At 40.4% G+C, this 18,553-nt stretch overlaps 1 protein-coding gene across 3 annotated transcripts in view; it reads left to right on the top strand.

Annotated features, from left to right (window-relative positions):
- The window catches only part of sept8a (septin 8a), a 140,046-nt gene that overhangs the window by 79,600 nt on the left and 41,893 nt on the right, over window positions 1-18,553 (top strand). For all 3 annotated transcript variants that reach the window (XM_034178024.1, XM_034178023.1, XM_034178025.1), the window contains exon 6: window positions 16,975-17,136. In XM_034178024.1, coding sequence (XP_034033915.1) covers window positions 16,975-17,136 — 162 coding nt within the window. The remainder of the gene's footprint in view (window positions 1-16,974; window positions 17,137-18,553) is intronic.

Raw genomic sequence — 18,553 nt, 5'->3', positions numbered from 1 at the left:
CAAAATATGGATTGTATAACATTTCTAAAAATGGATGGGCATTATCGGCAGTTGAAATTTTGGAATTATCAGCAGTTGGAAGTAGAAATTAGGCAAATTAATTTAATAATTAATCAAATTAATTTAATCAAATTGTGAGCCAATCAGGTACAATAATACTGTGGTCAGCAAACTATTATTTTTTGCCTTACTTGATATCATGTTCCTCGGTGTGACTATTGTGCCATGCGTACATCGTGATGATGATGATGATGATGCTCAAACAGTATATTGCAAAGCCTGACTTTGTATTTATGTTGGTCTGATTTGTATCCTTTTCTCTTTACATTATTTTTTAAAAAAGAAAACCTGTCATGACTTATGGGTTTCATGAAAATTTAGTAAGGTATGTCTTCTAGAATATATTCCATTTCTAGGTAGAACTCTACTAGTGTATACTAAGGTATATCTAAAAAAGGAAGAGTCGGATAAAGTAGAGCCACTGAGGTGCCTGGTCTTGAGAACCAGGGATGGTTGGTTGAAAAGCTTTTTTTATCCCATGGGAACTCTCCCTACCCACCCAAGCGGCTCAAGAAAATGGACATATCATAATAATATATCATAAGACATATAATAAGAAAATAGAATTCATGTATATGAGGTCTGTTAGAAAAGTATCCGACCTTTTTATTTTTTTCAAAAACCATATGGATTTGAATCACGTGTGATTGCATCAGCCAAGCTTGAACCTTCGTGTGCATGCGTGAGTTTTTTCAAGCCTGTCGGTTGCGTCATTCGCCTGTGAGCAGGCTTTGTGTGAGCACTGGTCCACCCCTCTCGTCGTTTTTTTATTGCGAATAAATGTCTGAACGATTTGGAGCTTTGCTGCATCAATTTTTTTCCAGAAACTATGAGAGACCTCCAGGTGGACACCGTTCAGAAAATTAATATGGCTTTCAGGGACGATTTTATGGGGATTACACAGATTGAGGAGTGATCCAGACGGTTTAAAGACCGCCCACAACTGCTGAGAGCGTGCTGCGCTCCGAGCGCCGATCGACAGGCTCAAACTCCGCTGAAACAACCAGATCATTTCCAACGTGAAGGCTTTGTTGATCCGGGACGTCGTCTGACTTTCACAGAAAGGCAGAAGGCGTGGATATCAGCACTTTTTCGGCACATTCCACTGTTACAGGAGTTTTTTTTCATGGAAAAAGAAGCGGAGGGATGCGCCATGGAGCCGTTCATTACACGGCACAAAACCACCTCCGTGTTGGTCTCACAGGACGGCTTTCAGGTGGATTTCAGACGGTTGTCGGTTGCTTTTCAGTCGTGTGATCATCCGAGAAATTGAGCATGAGCTGGACATGCCCCAGCATGTCCTGTGAGGCTTCATCACGGCGTTGCTTTGCGCCATGCGGCTCCACCACGACGCGCGGAACTACTCCACACGTCTGTCTCAGTGCTGATGTCCACGTCTTTTCACATTTCCTGTGCTAGTCAGATGACATACCGGATCAAGACAGCGTCCAGTTTAGAAATGAACGGCACATTCCACTGTTATAGGAGTTTTTGTCATGGAAAGAGAAGCAGTGGAGCCGCATGGCGCAAAGCAACGCCGTGATGAAGCCTCACAGGACATGTTGGGGCATATCCAGCTCATGCTCAATTTCTCATTCAGACATTTATTCACAATAAAAAACGACGAGAGGGGTGGACCAGTGCTCACACAAAGCCTCCTCACAGGCGAATGACGCAACCGACAGGCGTGAAAAAACTCACGCATGCGCACGAAGGTTCAAGCTTGGCTGATGCAATCACACGTGATTCAAATCCATATGGTTTTTGAAAAAAAATAAAAAGGTCGGATACTTTTCTAACAGACCTCGTACAGTGAGGAAAATAAGTATTTAAACACCCTGCGATTTTGCAAGTTCTCCCACTTAGAAATCATGGAGGGGTTTGAAATTTTCATCTTAGGTGCATGTCCACTGTGAGAGACATAATCTAAAAAAAAATTCCGGAAATCACAATGTATGATTTTTTAAATAATTTATATGTATGTTACAGCTGCAAATAAGTATTTGAACACCTGTGAAAATCAATGTTAATATTTGGTACAGTAGCCTTTGTTTGCAATTACAGAGGTCAAACATTTCTTGTAGTTTTTCACCAGGTTTTCACACACTGCAGCAGGGATTTTGGTCCACTCCTCCATACAGATCCTCTCTAGATCTTTCAGGTTTGGAGTTTCAACTCCCTCCAAAAATTTTCTGTTGAGTTCAGGTCTGGAGACTGGCTAAGCCATTCCAGGACCTTGAAATGCTTCTTACAGAGCCCCTCCTTAGTTGCCCTGGCTGTGTGTTTGGGGTCATTGTCATGCTGGAAGACCCAGCCATGACCCATCTTCAATGCTCTTACTGAGGGAAGGAGGTTGTTTGCCAAAATCTCACAATACATGACCCCATCCATCCTCCCTTCAGTACGGTGCAGTCATCCTGTTCCCTTTGCAGAAGAGCACCCCCAGAATACGATGTTTCCACCCCCATGCTTCACGGTTGGGATGGCTTTCTTGGGGTTGTTCTCATCCTCTAAATATGGTAAGTGGAGTTGATTCCAAAAAGCTCTATTCTGGTCTCATCTGACCACACGACCTTCTCCCATGCCTCCTCTGGATCATCCAGATGGTCATTGGTGAACTTCAAACGGGCCTGGACATGTGCTGGCTTGAGCAGGGGGACCTTGCTGCCCTGCAGGATTTTAAACCATGACAGCATCATGTGTTACTAATGTAATCTTTGTGACTCTGGTCCCAGCTCTCTTCAGGTCACTGACCAGGTCCTCCTGTGTAGTTCTGAGCTTTCTCAGAATCATCCTTACCCCACAAAGTGAAATCTTGCATGAAATCCCAGACCGAGGGAGATTGACAGTCATCTTGTGTTTCTTCCACGTTCTAATAAATAATCATAACAGTTGTTGTCTTCTCATCAAGCTGCTTGCCTGTTGTCCTGTAGTCCATCCCAGCCTTGTGCAGGTCTACAGTTTTGTCCCTGGTGTCCTTAGACAGCTCTTTGGCCTTGGCTACGGTGGACAGGTTGGAGTGTGATTGATTGAGTGTGTGAACAGGTGTCTTTTATACAGGTAAGAAGTTCAAATAGGTGCAATTAATGCAGGTAAAGAGTGCAGAATAAGAGGGCTTCTTAAAGAAAAATTAACAGGTCTGTGAGAGCCAGAATTCTTGCTGGTTGGTAGGTGTTCAAATACTTATTTACAGCAGTAACATACAAATAAATTATTAAAAAATCATACATTGTGATTTCCAGATTTTTTTTTTTTTTTTTTTTTTAAGATTATGTCTCTCACAGTGAACATGCATCCAAGATTTCTAAGTGGGAGAACTTGCAAAACCGCAGGGTGTTCAAATACTTATTTTCCTCACTGTATAAGTGATATTTATATAATAACGGTAATAAACAACATTTACAAGAAATATGGTTTTTATATAATATTATAGGAGTAAGCTTCTAAAACCTAAATATTAATACAGGAGAAGATTGTAGTATACGTATACTTAGTTTGTAGACTAGTAGTAAAATTAAATTTTTGTTAGTAGGCCAAGCTTTAAATATGGTTATATTATTATAGAAACATGTTAGTCACTTTTTTGATGCAGTTCATTTGTTCCTTGTCATGTATTTTGACTGCTGCTCATAGTGACTGATAACATTACCGTAGGAATGTCGAGGCAGTAGCTGTAGCTCTGTTTATGTCTGGTGATGCAAAGATAACATATGTAGAACAAAGCAGAAGGTCAGCTTGTAACCAAAACCTGCTGGTTTGCCTCAGCATACTTTCAGTGCATGGCCGCTAAAAAGAAAGTTATGATTTTTACCTTGAGTTGACTGTCTGAGTCTCATTTTCTAAACGATATTCAAATGAATTAGCCTATTTTTTAAATTAGTGGTTATTTGATATGGGTGATTTGAATTGGAAGATTCTGCTACATCATGGTTATTATGAGAATGTGAATTCTGGACTTATTTGTCACTTCAACATGTGAGTGCATGTTTTCAAAGACTTATTTATTTATTTTTGGTAACTCGAACCACTGCAGGACTTTATTAGAAATCGAGTATTTGTGTCACAACTAATGTTCCACAAACCTGATGTGGTTGGATCCAGATGACATCCAAACGTCGCATATTATAATATATAGACTGGACTTGTATAGAAAGCAGCCGCTGTGCAGTGTCTAATAATGGTCACCAAAAAAAGTGATTTAGACTTTGTTTAAAAAAAGAAAGTGGGGAAAAAAACTATACTCCATTACTATTAATTTTTTCCTTTGGAACTTCCAGTTGTTGGGCCTTGGGGCTGATATGCACTGTGTAGTGCTACGTTAATGATTCCTGTGACAGAAATGGAATCATAACCGTGCACACAAATACTTGGCATACCATTACACAGAACAGCTCAGAATGAAATGTTTGTGGCTGTGAGGCAGCAGAGTCACTGTGCTGGTTTATCAGACAACTGATAAAAATTTGGCAGGCTGCATTTGTCAAGTACTAAAAATATGTCAATAGCACTGTATTCATGTCACTGTATTCTCCCATTAAAGTGTCTTTATTGAAACATTTATACCTTCAGCATGACTGACACTCTGTTGTAGCTTAGCTGAAATCACCACAGGATCAAAATTAAACATAAAGGGTCCAGACAATACAACCACAAATCAGAAAAGGTTGGGAAATGAAATGCAAAAAACAAACAAAGAAAAACTGTGATGCTTACATTTACTTTGACTTTTTTTTTCATTGCAGACAGCATGAATCCAAGATATTTCATGTTTTCCCTGGTCAACTTCGTTTCATGTAATATACATCTATATTCCTGCATTTCAGACCTATAACACATTCCTAAAACAATGGATTGGGCAATTTAGGGCAAGTAATTGTCAGGGTTTGAGTTTTTGTTTGCTTGTCTGTTTTATTTTCATCTGATCTCTTTTATTGTTTTCATTGATTCATTGGTTTTCTGTGTGTATTATTCTCTTGCTGGGTTTTTCTGCTTGGGTCTGTCTGTCTCTAACTCTCTTGTCTGTCCATGGGTTCTTGGTGGTAGGCGTATCTCTTTGTTTTGTTGCCTTAGATGTACACCTCTTCCTAATTTGCAGCTTCTTATCACCTGGGGTTATGTAAGATCACTGGGTGCGTTTGCCTCTCGCCAGATTGATGCACCATGTGCCTTCTCTCCAGCCCTTGTTCTCGTGTTCCATAGTCCTGCCTTCCTCAGTGTGTTTTTCAACCTCCTGCTTGTTTTTCTGACCTCGCCAAAGCCTGATGATTTTTGTACTTCTGCTATGTATTTTGGACTGCCTTTCTGTGTACCGACCATTGCTATCCACCCCACTAAAATCTTTTACCAACCAGAGCTGTTTGTGTGAGCCTCGCACTTGTGTCCAAACGCCCTTGACCAACCCACCTGTCAGTAATGAGGTTTAAATAAAATAATGTTATTTCAGATGGGTGATGTTAACAGCTGGTTGTAATCGGGATTTGGTACCCAAGCAGTAGCCACGAAAGGCTAAGTCTTTGAGGACCAAAGATGAGCACAGGGTCTCCAGTTTGCAAGTCAAAGCTGAACACCCATGATATCTGATCCCTCAGATGGCACTGCATCAAGAACAGCCATTCATCAGTAGTTGATACAATCACATGGGCAAGCAATTACTTTTATAAGGGTTGGCTCTCACTGCGGTATTGTATCACTTCCTGTTCCGGAGCACAGCGGTGTTTTGCTGTATCTGTTAGCTGTTTAATCTGCGCAGTTAGATTGATCTAGTTACCTAGATAACGATTTGTTTCACAGTGTAATCTTCACGTGCCTTAACTAAAGCACTCCCTCTGCTGAATCACCTCTAAATTATTTACACATTATTCACTTTGTGTGTTTTTAGGAATCCGCTAGCTTAGCGCAGCTACTAGCTCTTAGCCGGTTTAGCATGGCAGCTTCTCGTGTCTCTCCCGCACTTTTCTGCTCTGGGTGTGAAATGTTTAGTTATTCCTCGGCCTCCTTTAGCAGTAATGGTACTTGTAATAAGTGTAGCTTATTCGTAGCTTTGGAGGCCAGGCTGGGCGAATTGGAGACTCGGCTCCGCACCGTGGAAAATTCAACAGCTAGCCAGGCCCCTGTAGTCGGTGCGGACCAAGGTAGCTTAGCCGCCGTTAGTTTCCCTCTGGCAGATCCCGAGCAGCCGGGAAAGCAGGCCGACTGGGTGACTGTGAGGAGGAAGCATAGTTCTAAACAGAAGCCCCGTGTACGCCACCAACCCGTTCACATTTCTAACCGTTTTTCCCCACTCGGCGACACACCCGCCGAGGATCAAACTCTGGTTATTGGCGACTCTGCTTTGAGAAATGTGAAGTTAGCGACACCAGCAACCATAGTCAATTGTCTTCCGGGGGCCAGAGCAGGCGACACTGAAGGAAATTTGAAACTGCGGCTAAGGCTAAGCGTAAATTTGGTAAGATTGTAATTCACGTCGGCAGTAATGACACCCGGTTATGCCAATGGGAGGTCACTAAAATTAACATTGAATCGGTGTGTAACTTTGCAAAAACAATGTCGGACTCTGTAGTTTTATCTGGGCCCCTCCCCAATCGGACCGGGAGTGACATGTTTAGCCGCATGTTCTCCTTGAATTGCTGGCTGTCTGAGTGGTGTCCAAAAAATGAGGTGGGCTTCATAGATAATTGGCAAAGCTTCTGGGGAAAACCTGGTCTTGTTAGGAGAGACGCATCCATCCCACTTTGGATGGAAGCAGCTCTCATTTCTAGAAATCTGGCCAATTTTCTTAAATCCTCCAAACCGTGACTATCCAGGGTTGGGACCAGGAAGCAGAGTTGTAGTCTTACACACCTCTCTGCAGCTTCTCTCCCCCTGCCATCCCCTCATTACCCCATCCCCGTAGAGACGGTGCCTGCTCCCAGACCACCAATAACCAGCAAAATCTATTTAAGCATAAAATTCAAAAAGAAAAAATAATATAGCACCTTCAACTGCACCACAGACTAAAACAGTTAAATGTGTCTATTAAACATTAGGTCTCTCTCTTCTAAGTCCCTGTTGGTAAATGATATAATAATGATCAACATATTGATTTATTCTGCCTTACAGAAACCTGGTTACAGCAGGATGAATATGTTAGTTTAAATGAGTCAACACCCCCGAGTCACACTAACTGTCAGAATGCTCGTAGCACGGGCCGAGGCGGAGGATTAGCAGCAATCTTCCATTCCAGCTTATTAATTAATCAAAAACCCAGACAGAGCTTTAATTCATTTGAAAGCTTGACTCTTAGTCTTGTCCATCCAAATTGTAAGTCCCAAAAACCAGTTTTATTTGTTATGTATCGTCCTCCTGGTCATTACTGTGAGTTTCTCTGTGAATTTTCAGACCTTTTGTCTGACTTAGTGCTTAGCTCAGATAAGATAATTATAGTGGGCGATTTTAACATCCACACAGATGCTGAGAATGACAGCCTCAACACTGCATTTAATCTATTATTAGACTCAATTGGCTTTGCTCAAAATGTAAATGAGTCCACCCACCACTTTATCATATCTTAGATCTTGTTCTGACTTATGGTATGGAAATTGAAGACTTAACAGTATTCCCTGAAAAACTCCCTTCTGTCTGATCATTTCTTAATAACATTTACATTTACTCTGATGGACTACCCAGCAGTGGGGAATAAGTTTCATTACACTAGAAGTCTTTCAGAAAGCGCTGTAACTAGGTTTAAGGATATGATTCCTTCTTTATGTTCTCTAATGCCATACACCAACACAGTGCAGAGTAGCTACCTAAACTCTGTAAGTGAGATAGAGTATCTCGTCAATAGTTTTACATCCTCATTGAAGACAACTTTGGATGCTGTAGCTCCTCTGAAAAAGAGAGCTTTAAATCAGAAATGCCTGACTCCATGGTATAACTCACAAACTCGCAGCTTAAAGCAGATAACCCGTAAGTTGGAGAGGAAATGGCGTCTCACTAATTTAGAAGATCTTCACTTAGCCTGGAAAAAGAGTCTGTTGCTCTATAAAAAAGCCCACCGTAAAGCTAGGACATCTTACTACTCATCACTAATTGAAGAAAATAAGAACAACCCCAGGTTTCTTTTCAGCACTGTAGCCAGGCTGACAGAGTCAGAGCTGTATTGAGCCGAGTATTCCTTTAACTTTAACTAGTAATGACTTCATGACTTTCTTTGCTAATAAAATTTTAACTATTAGAGAAAAAATTACTCATAACCATCCCAAAGACGTATCGTTATCTTTGGCTGCTTTCAGTGATGCCGGTAATTGGTTAGACTCTTTCTCTCAGATTGTTCTGTCTGAGTTATTTTCATTAGTTACTTCATCCAAACCATCAACATGTCTATTAGACCCCATTCCTACCAGGCTGCTCAAGGAAGCCCAACCATTATTTAATGCTTCGATCTTAAATATGATCAATCTATCTTTATTAGTTGGCTATGTACCACAGGCTTTTAAGGTGGCAGTAATTAAACCATTACTTAAAAAGCCATCACTTGACCCAGCTATCTTAGCTAATTATAGGCCAATCTCCAACCTTCCTTTTCTCTCAAAAATTCTTGAAAGGGTAGTTGTAAAACAGCTAACTGATCTGCAGAGGAATGGTCTATTTGAAGAGTTTCAGTCAGGTTTTAGAATTCATCATAGTACAGAAACAGCATTAGTGAAGGTTACAAATGATCTTCTTATGGCCTCAGACAGTGGACTCATCTCTGTGCTTGTTCTGTTAGACCTCAGTGCTGCTTTGATACTGTTGACCATACAATTTATTACAGAGATTAGAGCATGCCATAGGTATTAAAGGCACTGCGCTGCGGTGGTTTGAATCATATTTATCTAATAGATTACAATTTGTTCATGTAAATGGGGAATCTTCTTCACAGACTAAGGTTAATTATGGAGTTCCACAAGGTTCTGTGCTAGGACCAATTTTATTCACTTTATAGATGCTTCCCTTAGGCAGTATTATTAGACGGCATTGCTTAAATTTTCATTGTTACGCAGATGATACCCAGCTTTATCTATCCATGAAGCCAGAGGACACACATCAATTAGCTAAACTGCAGGATTGTCTTACAGACATAAAGACATGGATGACCTCTAGTTTTCTGCTTTTAAACTCAGATAAAACTGAAGTTATTGTACTTGGCCCCACAAATCTTAGAAACATGGTGTCTAACCAGATCCTTACTCTAGATGGCATTACCCTGACCTCTAGTAATACTGTGAGAAATCTTGGAGTCATTTTTGATCAGGATATGTCATTCAAAGCGCATATTAAACAAATATGTAGGACTGCTTTTTTGCATTTACGCAATATCTCTAAAATTAGAAAGGTCTTGTCTCAGAGTGATGCTGAAAAACTAATTCATGCATTTATTTCCCTCTAGGCTGGACTACTGTAATTCATTATTATCAGGTTGTCCTAAAAGTTCCCTGAAAAGCCTTCAGTTAATTCAAAATGCTGCAGCTAGAGTACTAATGGGGACTAGAAGGAGAGAGCATATCTCACCCATATTGGCCTCTCTTCATTGGCTTCCTGTTAATTCTAGAATAGAATTTAAATTCTTCTTCTTACTTATAAGGTTTTGAATAATCAGGTCCCATCTTATCTTAGGGACCTCATAGTACCATATCACCCCAATAGAGCGCTTCGCTCTCAGACTGCAGGCTTACTTGTAGTTCCTAGGGTTTGTAAGAGTAGAATGGGAGGCTGAGCCTTCAGCTTTCAGGCTCCTCTCCTGTGGGACCAGCTCCCAATTCAGATCAGGGGGACAGACACCCTCTCTACTTTTGAGATTAGGCTTAAAACTTTCCTTTTTGCTAAAGCTTATAGTTAGGGCTGGATCAGGTGACCCTGAACCATCCCTTAGTTATGATGCTATAGACTTAGACTGCTGGGGGGTTCCCATGATGCACTGAGTGTTTCTTTCTCTTTTTGCTCTGTATGCACCACTCTGCATTTAATCATTAGTGATTGATCTCTGCTCCCCTCCACAGCATGTCTTTTTCCTGGTTCTCTCCCTCAGCCCCAACCAGTCCCAGCAGAGGACTGCCCCTCCCTGAGCCTGGTTCTGCTGGAGGTTTCTTCCTGTTAAAAGGGAGTTTTTCCTTCCCACTGTCGCCAAGTGCTTGCTCACAGGGGGTCGTTTTGACCGTTGGGGTTTTTACGTAATTATTGTATGGCCTTGCCTTACAATATATAGCGCCTTGGGGCAACTGTTTGTTGTGATTTGGCGCTATATAAATAAAATTGATTGATTGATTGATTGATAAAGGGTTGCATTCACAAATCCTACTTATAACTCAACTATGCAAAAACAAGCCATAGGTTGACCTTGTCCAGAAGCGGCATCACCATCTTTGGACCCGGGGTATCTGGATTGGACCATTACACAGTGGAAATGTGTATTGCGGTGAGATGAATCAGTGTGTATCTGTATATATATAATATATGCATTTGTCAAGTATACTGTTAGTTTAAAAAAGAAAGGGGGGAAAAAAACTATGCTCCATTACTATTAATTTTTTCCTTTGGAACTTCCAGTTTTTTTTTTCTTCAAAATGGATGAGGTGTACTCTGGACAAAACATGAAAAGGACCATCCAGACCATTATCTGTAACAAGTCCAAAAGCCAGGGTCCATCAAGATATGGGGTTATGTCGGTAACCTTGGCGAAGGTAATTTACACTTGTGTGATGGCAGCATTAATGCAAAAAAGTAATTGAGATTATAGAGGAACATATGCTGTTTGTAAGACATCTTTTCCAGGGATGTTCATGCATTTTTCAACAAGACAACAAAGCAAAACTACATTCTGCACACATTGCAAAGACATGGCTGTGGAAGAAGATGCTGTACATACCAGACTAGACTGCTTGCAGTCTCATCTTGTCCCCAGTAGAGAGTGTGTGGAGAATTTTGAAACAAAAATTGCGACAGAAGAGAAGAAATGGAAACATTATAATGTAGTAAAGGTTTTAGTGTCCTAACGTTTTTTGGAATGTCTTGTAGTCCTCAAATGCAGGAATGGATGTACAATAACAAATGAATTGAAGTTGACCAAGCAAAATATGAAATACGCCTTCCCACCACCATCAGTACCATCCCAACTTTTTCTTATTTTGAGTTGTACATACAGCAAACCTAATATTTGACCAAATGTTCCTTTGTAAGCTTCACCTGGGTGAAATGCTTATAGTCACCGTTGACAAACCTCTGGCAAAATTCTGGTTGGATATTTGATCATTCTTTCAGGCATAACTGGTAGAGTTCAGTTAAACTTATGTTTCCTGCCACAGTCTTACATAGTCCAGATTTTTTTGATAGGACTTAGGTCACGACATTGGAAAGGCCATCCAAAAAACTTCATGTTGTCCCTTTGTCCGTTCCACAACCATTTTGGATGTGTGTTTGGGCTCTTTGTTCTGTTGGACAGGAGTTTCATGCCTGCAGCCACGTCCTATATAGAAGATGCTCCAGTAGACATTCTTGATGTGCAAATCTATAGTTCTCTTTTTAAAATCTGTACTGAGATACTTGGACTTTCTTATGGTACAGTGTGGAGGTCAGTGCAGTAATTGCTGTCAAATAAATGCTTCTTATGTTGGCACAGGGAAGCTTACAGTTGTAGTCAATCATGGTCACTGAGAGGACGTTAGAGCCCTCAGAACTGAATTACCCGTCCAAGTGGGTGTTTGTATTTTTGCCCCTTTTTGATTTGAGAAATGTGAAATTTTGGACTTTTTTTTTTTACTTAGACGTTTTACAGTCATGCTACCATGCAAATAAAGAACACTTCAAAGAAATCATTGACATACATGCCATACATTTATGTACTTGAGTGTATATAAACATATGATGAGACATTCAGTCTATATGAAAAATATGCACTTATTCTCTATCTGCCAGAGATTTTTATCACCTTTTCACACTAGAAAACATTTTCAGAAGTTGCTTCTAAATTTTGTCTGTATGCTTTCCCAGGAATCAATGCATTAAACATAATCATCTCAATCATAAAAATAAACACCAGTAATAAAAATGAAACTATGCTCAAAAAATCCCAAATTAAAGAGCTGAAGATACAAGGAAAACGGGAAACGGGGAAAAAAAAAACCCCTCAAAAGGCTTTTTCCGATTGGTGGGACATATATGTTGGTGTAACTTGGGTTACTAAAAACAGAGAACAATTTGTCAAGTTCATTGAAATGAAAAATCAGATGGAATCTGGATCAACAATTGAGAGTGAGACTCAGCCAGATTTTATTTGCTCATCATTTCAGTGTGGTTATGTACTGTATTAAAGCAGAAATCTAATCGGAAATCACTCAGCAGATTGTTGCTTTTATAGATGGGCATGTTGTGTTTCTGGCATTTTCAATTCCTCCTACTGCCCATGTACTTCTCTCTCCCATCATTTGTCTAGAGAACACAGTAAAAAGCCAATAAATGACCAAGAAAAAATTATTTTGTTGCATGTGAGGGTTCATCAGGAGCAAAGCCTTTGCTTTTTTTCCATCATACATCAGTCTAATTTGCTTATTGTGCTTGAGATGCAGTCAAAATAATAAAGAGGAATTATGTAGGAGTTATGGAGCATTCCTGATTCATTTCTCCAGACCCTGTGGCCATTTTGTTCCTGGAAGTGTTTGGTTGAAAAGGTTGCTCTGAAAGCCGTCTTTTAGTTGCACTGTAGCCAAACTGTTGATGGTGTGAAACACCAATGTTAGTCAGTTTTATGATTGTGAGGTCACTGTGAACTTGACTCTGACCTCAGTGGCTCCATATCAGCCATCTTTTAAACTACGAGAAATGTGACCACTGTTTTCTTGGAAAACATGTCCGTATTGATGTGATGACACTATTCATTTTTTAGCATCTTGACAGGTGGATGTAGACCCTACTCCACTTCCAGAAAGGATGTCTGTTTTACAGATGCGAGGTCTATTAGAAAAGTATCAGACCTTATTTCTTTTTTTTCAAAAACCATATGGATTTGTATCACGTGTGATTGTGTCAGACAAGCTTGAACCCTCGTGCGCATGCGTGAGTTTTTCCACACCTGTCGGTTGCGTCATTCGCCTGTGAGCAGGCTTTGAGTGAGGAGTGGTCCAGCCCCTCTGCGGATTTTCATTGCCAGGAAATGGCGGAATGATTTGGGCTTTTTTTCCATCAGAATTCTTTCAGAAACTGTTAGAGACTGGCAGCTGGAAACCGTTAGAAAAATTTATCTGGCTTTCGGTGAAATGTTCGGGCTTGGTAGAGAATAAGGAGTGTTACTGTTACTTTAAGGACGGCCCCAGCGGCTGTGGGTTGCGCCACGCTCCGAAGCGCCATCGACAGGCTGAAGACCATTAATTTTCTAAACGGATGGCTGTCTGGATCCGTGACCATCGTGTGCCATTTCTCTGGTTATCACAAGAGCGGACATCAACCATTTTTCCGGCAGATTTCACTTTTAACAAGAGATTGTGTCATGGAAAGTCGAGCGGAGGCTTTGCGCGTCACGATGATTCGCTACTGGAGCGAGTACAAAACCACCTCCGTTTTGGTCTCACAGGACGGCTTTGAGATGGCGTTCAGACAGCTGTCGGTGGTTTTTCCATCGAGTGATTATCCGAGAAATTGCAACGCCGTGATGAAGCCTCACGGGACATGTTCTGGCATGTCCAGACACATCCACAATTTCTCTGATAATCACTCGATGGAAAAACCACCACCAGCTGTCTGAACACCATCTCAAAGCCGTCCTGTGAGACCAAAATGAAGGTGGTTTTGTCTCGGAGGGACGCGCCACAGAGCTGTTCATTACGCGGCACAAAACCTCCTCCGTGTTGGTCTCACAGGACGGCTTTCAGGTGGATTTCAGATGGCTGTCGGTTGCTTTTGAATCACACGTGATTCAAATCCATATGGTTTTTGAAAAAAATAATAAGGTCGGATACTTTTCTAATAGACCTCGTATATGACGTGTCTGATTTTACACAATAGTTTTATCTCCATGATATCATCACTGAGCTCCAGATGACAAGGTTGATTTCTTGATGGCACGTGAATGCTTGATTTTTCTTTTTCAGCAACTTTTTGCCTTTTTTATGTGTTAGTAATGTCTTACGGCTGAGAGGTTTTAGATGTCCAGTGCCTTTCTCAAGGATATTTTAACAATTTGTCTCATTTGAGGAGCTACTCCACTGATTGCCTGTCTACGTAAAGTTGTCATTTTCTTACAAGCTTGAGCAAGTGCTTGACTCGACTCCCAAATGACTGAACAGAAGTTATGATTGTGAAAAATGTCTGGTTGTGGTTACTGTTGCATACCACGGGAATGATTTTAAGTGAAATGAACAGTTACTTCAGGAGACTCATTTGAGGAACCTACAATATTTTGGCCATGTGGTGCATTTCTATGTACATCATCCACCATGCAAGTGCCTCTGTGTTGAGGACCTCAGCAGATGGAGAAGACCAAGGGAGCGCCCATGTTCTACCTGCCATTGGTGGGGAATGGAATGGTTGTCTGCCTGGGTGGTTGCCATCCAAAACCATCCTTAGTGCAGTGATGTGGTGATGCGCTGTACCAGTGCATGCACCCAGGCTTTCCAGTGTTTTCCATGAGACATTTCAAGGGAGCATTGAGTAAATTACAGCTAAAATTATGCTTTTGTCCTGAGGTACAGTTATTTCAAGAAGTGCATACTTATTGTTCAACTTTACATTGAATGCATGAAGAAATGCTTGTGTCAGATAGTCCTCAGAAAAACTTGGTTATAAATGTGAATGGACTGCATTTTATATCGCGCTTTCATGGTCAAAGCGCTTTACAGTGTTGTTCAGAACAAACGCTGTAAAATATCTGGGAATGCTCTCTGACCATGTGGGGGAAAACCCAGTTGTGTGAAATGAATCAGTAATTCGGCTGTTTCCTCCACAGTGAGCCTGACAGGACGCTGTATTTTCAAGCTGCTTCTGTAGCCATACGAAGCTGTTTTGAAAGCTAAGCTCTTAGCAAGCCAGTCTGGATAAATTGGATTTTAAATGTCATACAGACTACCCTGCTGCAAATTAATGATCCAGTAAAGTATGATGAGCCTGTAGTTTGACTCCTACCAAGCTTGGCCCTCACTCAGAGATGTGTTCTAGAATAGAGGAAACTGTGGGAACGTTCCCTTTCCTCCCCACTGGTGATTTGTGTAATGCAGTCACACAGAGGAATGCAGACTGTGTTTATTTCTGCACATCTGCTGCTGATTGGAAATGGAACCTCGTTTATTTTTATATTTGCTGTTTGTTTTATGGATCTGTTCGTGCTCTGATTGAGCTTATTCACCACATTTGCTGAAGGTGGGCTCTTGCAATTCATAGTCATAACCGAGTGAAATTTGTTCATCCTTTTCATTTGGGGTTTATTATGTTTTCATGCAGCTTTGTGTTTGTTGACATTAAAATTAAGTTGATTTCTTTAGCTTTAAGTCAGTAATGTATTTGAGTGGTTTCTACTCTTTAAGCATGGTGACATAAATTTTGTTGAGTCAGCAGTGATTGCCGTTTAATGTTGAGATGATATAAGGCCACCATGCTTAATATTTAAGCATACACACTTTTTAATCAGGAATGCATTAATTGCAAGTTGTCTAGCTAAGACACCATAAGGCCAGGCAGCTATCATGCTTCACACAATTCATTATTTTCTGAACATACAATTAAGCAAGTCTCTATTACAGGGATTAAAGTTCTCCATAGTTACGACGGATTTCCATCAGTTGGGTGGCCAAAAGTCAGCATTCACGCGGACGCCGTCCTTACGCAAAATCAACGCTGGACGCAAGATATAAAAAATTTACCGTGTTCAAAAATTTATTTATTTATTTATTTTTTTTACAATAATGTATCTGTTTTGTTTTTATTTCTCCTGGCAGCAAGTCTATGTCCTCTCTGCACTTTGTGGGATGGGGCTGTGTGTTTGAGTACCTCAGTGCAGTGACGTCAGCAGAGTGCGGAATTGTACAAAAGTTTTTAAACATTTCTTTTGTTTAAAACATGCATGACGTAAAATGCGCTCCTAAAACTTTCTTACCTCTCAATCAGGTCACACTTTCCACATAAATACACAAATTCTTCATTGTTCCTGCTCAGAGACTGCAAACCAGGGGCCAATCCAGACAGAAAGAGGGTGTTGTGTGGGGGATGTGCCCTCCACAACACCCCTTGATTAAAGTTCCACTTTTGCAGACATTTTTCATCCTACTACTACTACTGCTGCTGCTGCTACTACTACTACTACTACTACTAATAATAATAATAATAATGAGAAGAAGAAGAATTTTAACAACTAAAATGTTTAAATCACTATTTCTCTGGGCCTAAGTTTTACTATAGTTCTATAGTTACTATAGTTTAATTGATTAGCCATATAAAGATAAGTTTAGTTAATTTTACTTTTCTGCATAACTAAAGTGGGATGTGAAGCAATATCTTTTTTTTTTAAATTAATGTAAAACCTTTGCTGCTATTATAGGTCATGTGACGTACAGAAAGAGCCACGTGATATTCTAAAGTACATTGTGGGGTACATATGGACACATTAAGAGCTTGTTAAACCTCATAAGATATTATATTACAGCAATATTAGATTATAAAAACAAAATTACAACAAAATAGTAATATCGAGCAGGATTTGCTCTTTCTTTGCCAATACTACTGTAATTACAGTCTTGCGAGAGCCTCACTGGAATGACTATCATGAGAGGACAAAACCCCCAGTTGCATTCCATCACTCAATGGAAATGCTGTTGTTTCTTGGTAGTGCTTTGTTGACTTTATGAAAATATCCCTTAACTTTTTTGCAAATCTGCAATGGAAGCTCAGCTATTGTCTTTTCTTTTTCCTTTTTAGGTCAACATAATTCCCATTATTGCCAAAGCAGACACAATCTCCAAGAGCGAGCTCCATAAATTCAAGATAAAGATCATGAGTGAGCTGGTGAGCAATGGCGTCCAGATCTATCAGTTCCCAACAGATGACGAAGCTGTGAGCGAGATCAATGCCTCTATGAATGTAAGTTGTTCCATCGCAGCACATACCTAACAGTCACTTATACAGCGGGAAAAATAAGTAGGGATGCAGCGATACCACTTTTTTCCAGACTGAGTACGAGTACATACATTTGGATACTTGTCGATACCAAGTACCGATACAAATACGTAATGATACCATTACAGTTTTATGATGACTTTGAAAACATGTTTTATTCATCAGTTGTTCGTTACTTTTTGACTGTAGCTGGTATCAATATCATTAGCTTTGTTTTTATTTACACACATTTCACTTAAGTCATGTAACTTCACTTTTTGATGACAACAAATTGTCCTTTAATATTAATCGTGTGTTTCTTAACAAACATGACACTGCCAGACATCTTACTTAAATTTAACCTGTGGACTTCAGCACTACAAAATATACAACACCACACACCAGGAATGGAACTGAAATTGTCCGTCACTAACTTTTCTTATGTCTGTGAGGACTAAAATCTTTTTTTTTTTTTTTTTTTAATGTGAGGGGCAGATTCGTTTTGATGAAAAAGATCAGTTGTGAGCCTGTTTCTGGTTTTATCAACACTGTGTAACACTGAGCTAAACAGTCTTTCACTCTCCACACTATATTTTAAACTTTTAATTAAATATGTACAGGTAACATACACAAATACATACTGTAAATGTTTTTTTAGCCCAAAGTTGGAACATGTAAATATTGGAGGAGCACGGCGTCGTACACACACACACACGGTGTTGTGCGACATCGCCTGTTGCCTGTGAGAACTGAGACATTAATGAATGTGGCACAATGACTCTTTCAACTTCTGGCTCTGGCTCTGTGTACGAGGTCTGTTAGAAAAGTATCCGACCTTTTTATTTTTTCAAAAACCATATGGATTTGAATCACGTGTGATTCAAAAGCAACCGACAGCCGTCTGAAATCCACCTGAAAGCTGTCCTGTGAGACCAACACGGAGGTGGTTTTGTGCCGCGTAATGAACAGCTCTGTGGCGCGTCCCTCCGCTTCTTTTTCCATGGGAAAAAAAACTCCTGTAACAGTGGAATGTGCAGAAAAAGTGCTGATGTCCACGACTTCTGCCTTTTTGTGAAAGTCAGACGAGATCCCGAATCAACAAAGCCTTCACGTTGGAAATGATCTGGTTGTTTCAGCGGGGTCTGAGCATGTCGATTGGCGCTGGGAGCGCACCGCGCTCTCAGCAATTGTGGGCCATCCTTAAAGCGGCAGTAACACTCCTTAATCTGTATAATCCCCATAAAATCATCCCTGAAAGCCATATTAATTTTCCGAACGGTGTCCACCTGGAGGTCTCTCACAGTTTCTGGAAAAAAATTGATGCAGCAAAGCTCCAAATCGTTCAGACATTTATTCACAATAAAAAGACGAGAGGGCTGGACCACTGCTCACACAAAGCCTG

The sequence above is a fragment of the Thalassophryne amazonica genome, chromosome 9 (assembly GCF_902500255.1).
Source record: "Thalassophryne amazonica chromosome 9, fThaAma1.1, whole genome shotgun sequence".
NCBI classification, from domain to species: Eukaryota; Metazoa; Chordata; class Actinopteri; order Batrachoidiformes; family Batrachoididae; genus Thalassophryne; species Thalassophryne amazonica.
The sequence above is the reverse complement of the archived record's forward strand: the minus strand, read 5'-3'. Positions and strand labels throughout refer to the sequence as shown.